The 6,000-nt window shown below is 44.4% G+C and overlaps 1 protein-coding gene across 1 annotated transcript; it reads left to right on the top strand.

Moving 5' to 3' along the window:
• Nucleotides 1–291: 291 nt before the first annotated feature.
• LOC127648204 (GTPase IMAP family member 5-like) lies at nucleotides 292–950 on the top strand. Its single transcript, XM_052132787.1, is given in 2 exon segments — nucleotides 292–376; nucleotides 379–950. Coding segments are annotated over 2 exon segments (657 nt in total).
• The last annotated feature ends 5,050 nt before the right edge of the window (nucleotides 951–6,000 follow it).

The raw sequence follows: 6,000 nt of genomic DNA, 5'->3' as shown, positions 1-6,000 counted from the left end.
GTTTCAGAAGAAGGGATCGACCATCAAAAGTGAAAGTAAACGAGTCAGAGAGACATTTTGATGAAGAATAAGTAGACACCATTTTACAATCCTCAGTGTGCTGCGAGTCTGTGATCACCAATCATGAAAATGAGGTGATGCTCGATAGAATTCGGCTTTAAACAGTTTGGAGCGACAGACAAACATAAGAACGGTAAGTAGTTTGGAGGATGAAATACTTTGCTGGACAGATATTTGTCAAGCTGTTTCAGAAATGACAGAGTTCATACGTTAACACTGTGTGTTTCAGTGATGGAGCGCTCTGGAGATCAAATATTAAACACTCGTGATCTTCATCTTCTGCTGATCGGGAAAACGGGTTCAGGAGTGAACGCTTCAGGAACACTATACTGGGAGAAGATGTGTTTCAGTTAGAACAGGGATATTCCTCCATCACTGACACATATCAAAAACACACGGCTGATGTTTCATACAGAAGAGTTACCGTGACTGACCCTCCAAATGTCTTTAATTCCAGAAACATCGATCTGCTCATGGAGTTAGAGAGAGGATTGAAGATGTGCTCTTCAGGAGTCCACGCGACACTTCTGGTTTTCTTTTTAAATACTTTCACTCAACAGGACGCAGATGCCGTGTCATTGTACAAGCAGACATTTGGTGAGAACGCTATGAAATACACAATTGTCCTCTTCACGCATGGAGATGAAATTCAACACAAATCAATGGAACAACTACTAACACAGAATGTCCAGTTATCTAATCTAGTCGAGGAGTGTGGCGGGAGATTTCACTTCCTGAACAATAAAGATCCATCAAACAGAGATCAGGTCATCAAACTCCTGGAGAAGATTGACAGAATGATGTCTGAAAATAACAACAGCTGCTACACACTGGAGATGTTCCTCAAAGCTCAATCAATAAGAGTCAATATCCTCAATATCTGTCTGTGATCAGTGCTGTCACTGTATTTGTCACGGGATATAATGTGGGGACAGCGCCCTCTATAGGTGAATGATGGGATGTGTTACAGTGGAAAATAGAGATGGGCGGATCGATCATAAAAGTATTGATACTTCCAATCCTGATGTTGTATCAAAAATATCGATCCACACACAAAAATATCGATTCTTAATTATTTTGTATTTTTTAATTTTTTATATTATATTTTTATTTTAGGGATATTATTATTTGGTTACCATGAACAATAATCACAGAAACTGTTTCTTCTTCCGCTCATCTCAACATTCATAAATGCTGAAAAACAGACAAACACTTGTGACGTCACAAGACTCGTTGGAACAAGAGGGATCAGTGTCTTGAAGAGGTGATGACAGAAAATCTGACAAACAGCTTCTGGTGTAGTTTAGGGTATACACAGACATATGTCGTATGTCCTCATATGGGTCATTCCACGAAATCGGTGCCTTTTCAACTTTAAAAATTTGAAAAATATAATTGTTTCAAACTGATTTTTTTCAATACCCATTGAATGAAGACATCTTAACATGACAAGAAATTGTGTTGGGCCATCTCAAGCTATGCCATTTATTATTTTATGACTGTTTATTTATTTCATGTTTTGATATTTTCCTCAGTCCTGTAACTGACTAAAGTGTTACTATATATAATACTTCCAATTACAAATATGCAACAGTTTGCACATATATAAGTAGTATTTTGGTCCCTCTTTTCATTCAGATTATGTCATATTTAAAACAATTCTGTTTTATATCAAAATTGCCATTCAGATTACTGAAAATGTCCTATTTCAGGGACGAAATCACATTACAATTAAGAAATATGTATACTTTGACAAGATATTTATTTAAAAAAGGGTCTTGTTCAAAATGCAATATAGTGCAGGTTACTATGGTGAGATCTGTGTGACTGTCAAATGTCATTTTTCTTTTAAAATATCAAATGAATGACAGTAACAGGACTGAGCTCTCAATAGCATGTGTTTAGTCGCCTATTGTTTGTCATTGCAGTTAATTGCATGCATTATAGACAAGAGTTATGAACTTATTTACTTGCATAAACGTACTAGTTACCTATGGAACATTAGGCCATGACAATCTGCTTCCATATGGGAGGTAATCTAGAATTATTTAGAAAAATACAATCATAGAAGAAAACATATTGTTGACTGCAACTGCATTAGCCTTTTTTGCTGCACTGGTCTTTGCCTGGTCTGCTCTCCATCTCCTTCGCTTCAACACATTTTCTACCTCATTGCATTCTTCTATGCTTTTTTTCTTTCCTTGTTCTCGGTCTCTCTTATATTTCTTTTTTTCCCATAGAAGATACAGTTCTCTCCTCTCTGGATCCTGGTCTCTACGAGCGTGATAGCGCCGTTGCTTCTCGGCTGCAGATATTGGCATGTTACTAACAACTGTAAAAGTGTATAGCAAATTAAAATATGTTAATGTTAATTCTATCCAAATAAGACATAAAAAGGTAAGGAGCATAAGTATACAAATAAAAAACACATGCATAAACAAACAATGGTAACTAAGCATGTCGATGCTCATATGCTGCTGACTCAAATGTCGCTGCTTTTAGCTCAATAACACACAAAAAAAACCTTTATAAATGTCTATATCCCTTAGTTGTTGTCCTAATCCTTAAATTGCATTTTAATGTTTTCCCCTGCAAATAACAAATACACCATCTATGACTGAGTTATGAAGCTGGGCTAGAACTTATGCTCCCTATTGCTCTGGGATAGTAACAGGACTGATGATTTGATGCTAATATGCTAATTTCTAGCTAAGGATGTTTTAGGATTCTGCGCATGCCCACCTGAAATAACTGATGAGTGTGTCCGCCGGAACAACGAGCTTTTGACCCGGAACTGTTTCAATCTAATAACGCGATGCCGCAGCACCGTTGAGTGAATTGTGTTTTATTATTATTATTATTATATAAATGTACAGAGATTCTCTCTAAACTCGCTCGGAGATGCACCGGTGAGCACTGGCGAGACAGACAGTTCGACTGAGCTGATCCACCAATCAGAACGTTCATTTCAGACGCGATTGGATATGAACCAATCATAACTTCTGTTTCAGTAAGGGGCGGGACATCTCCAGCGTCTGACACACAAGCATCACTGGAGAATCATTTGCACTGCATATGTATTTCCCTGCTAAACGTAAATATATATATATATATATACATTTAAATGTAACTTCTGCAATTAAACTGAAAATACTGCATGTTATTGCACCCCTGATTATAGTTTTGAATGATCTTTCCTTGGAGCCTTTTTCTTGTGATATCAATTTAGTTAAAAGTATATTTCTAAGCAGAAAACAATTGTTCTCTACACAGAAAAGCACATAATAAAATAAAAAACATACATGTAATGACCTTATAAATATCAGTCGCTTATTTTGCTTATTTTTGAAATATGTAAGTTATTGTATTTTGTTGGGTTTGGAAAAGTGCTTACTTCATATGCAATAAATTACAATAATGTATAAGAGTTATTGAGGTGGATAATGTCTAGTTGTTGACAATGTAATAATAATTATCATTTAATTACCTTGTGCTGTTCAGATGTGTCTGGTAATTTAATAATTAAGTTGTGTTTTCTTTAAAATGTTTTAAGGAGGGTTCAGTACATAGGGAAAGTTTACTAATCTATTTGTTAATGTTCGAGATTTAGTGATTAATAAAGTATCCTGTTGAAGGTATACGTAATCACGCGAGAAGGAAAAAAAGCCCGAGATACGCGGTGGAGCGGAGCATGAGGGATAGTCTGCTACTAACACACAGTTCTCTTACGAGAGGTTCTCTCGTATTGCGTAAGCTAGCTTACGCTACGGAAAGATTCATCTTTTCTGAGATATTGAAGCCAAAAAATTATCCTTAATTTTTGTATCCATTATCAGCGCAGTCGCGACGGCTGCAGACCTTGGCGGGCTAGCTAAGCGAGCTCATAGGTTGCTCTGCGGCAACTGCTGCAACCTATAGACGAGCTTGGGAGAACTTCGCATCCAATGAGAAGCGTCCGGCGCTCACTGCAACAAAGCCCGCCAAAATGGGCGTGACTAGAGTGCATATAAGTGTAGTTAGTAGGCTGGAACCCTGATTTTCATCTCTTCAGCGAAGCTCTTCGCATCTCTGAACTGGAAGCAGCGTCGCCGTTCGAGGGGCATCAAGCAAGCGTGGACAGCGCTCGAAGAAGCCGGCCGTCTTCGCCACCTTCAGCCGTCCTGCGAGCTACGCCATCGGCGGCGTATCCTTTTAAAGCAAGCTAGTTCTTATGAACTTCACAAAAAGTCTGGCGTCTTTTTAAAGATGCCTCGCTCCACTTGCGCCTCATGCGCGCCCCTCTCAGCACCGGAGACCGCCCGTCATCTGCGCTCTCTGCCTGGGACTGGGGCATGCAGAGCTCGCCCTAGCTGAAGGCGGATCGCGATCTCTGCGAGAGCTTCGATGTCGACCCTGCGGGCTCGACTTCGGCGCTCAGGACCGAGCCGCCCGCGCCGCCTTCCATTCAGCAGCGCAGTAAAGCGCCGCTCTCAAAGGCTGCGGAACCAGTGGTAGAAGCGATTGCCTGCGGAGCCCTCCCTCGAGCATCGCCTTCACCCTCCCGCCCACCCGGGGCGCGCAGTTGCCGCCCGGCGGCTGCTCTGCTGCCATCTCCGGACGAAGCGGAGGATAAGGGCTGTTCCATCATGGCTCGGACAGCGAGGTGGTCAGGCTCACACGCCTCCTCCTCGGCCCAGGAATCCAGCAGGACCAGCGCCGGTCGAAGGGGAACTAGCGCGCCTCCTCACACAGGCCGTCGACCGCCTCGGGCTCAGTGGTCACCGCCCCTGAGCAGGCTCCCAACAGACTCCACGCCGCACCTTTGCCCGCCCTCCGCGAGATGGCGGTCTAAGCTGGTGCTCCGTCTAAGGCCTGCAGAACTACTTCCGCCTGTGTTGGCGGCGCCTATACCGCCGCCGGCCAAGCTGCATCTGCTCTGCATTCCATGGCCGTCTTACAGACAGAGGCTGTTTCAGATCTGACTAGCCGACTTGGGAGAAGCTGAGCGCTCTGCGCCGCTCTCTCTGTCGGTCTCTTCGGTTCCGCGGTGAGTGGCATTGTTGACCGTTTCTCGAAGCCCAAGCCATGAATCTCTTTCTGCCTCGTCGCGCTAAGCTCCTCTGCAGGCGCCCGCGTGACCAGCCTCCTGCACGAGCCTCTTCACAGCGCCCAGCTCAACAAGCCAGACTTCTCAGCGTCGACAGAGCGGCCGCCCTCGATCAGCGCTCAGACAGCCGCCGCGAGCCGCCGCCCCCTGCGGGCCTCGGCCTAAGATTGTACTGAAACCTGAGCAGCCGAAGTCCTCCTAGCGTTGTTGAGAAAGCGGCGGCTCAGTCCGCCCGCGGCGGACCACCGTCAAAGCTTAGCCCCTGTCAGTCCCCTTCTCTCAGGCTACTGCAGTGGTGGATTCAGCAGCCAACAAGCGGTGATACTACCCGTTTGCCTGCACTCAAGCGCCGTTTTCACGGCGACCCAAAGAAATCTTGTAAAGAGTAAACATGCCTTATGTGTAGAAAATGTGCCCACAATCCAGTGCTCACCCCTACACACAAGCATTACACATCCGTGTCCCTATCAGAGCACACTCACATAAGCGGTTCACGACCGGCTCGAGTGTTAGAGTTAATAAGCAGCCCACGAGCCCGTCGTGCTATCCCTCCTCTGCCGGCTCTGTCACCACGGCCAGCTGTATGTAAGTCCCGTACGCCCCTGTCAGTCCCCTTCTCTCAGGCTACTGCAGTGGTGGATTCAGCAGCCAACAAGCGGTGATATTACCGGCTTGCCTGCACTCAAGCGCCGTTTCCACGGCGACCCAAAATAAAGCCTTATGTGTAGAAAATGTGCCCACAATTCAGTGTTCACCCCTACACACAAGCATTACCGTCCGATGTCCCTATCAGAACACACTCACATAAAGCGGTTCACGACCGGCTCGAGTGTTAGGGTTCATAACGCACCCAC

The sequence above is a fragment of the Xyrauchen texanus genome, chromosome 8 (genome assembly GCF_025860055.1).
Source record: "Xyrauchen texanus isolate HMW12.3.18 chromosome 8, RBS_HiC_50CHRs, whole genome shotgun sequence".
Lineage (NCBI taxonomy): Eukaryota > Metazoa > Chordata > Actinopteri > Cypriniformes > Catostomidae > Xyrauchen > Xyrauchen texanus.
Note: the sequence above shows the minus strand (reverse complement) of the source record. Positions and strands in the feature narration are given on the sequence as shown.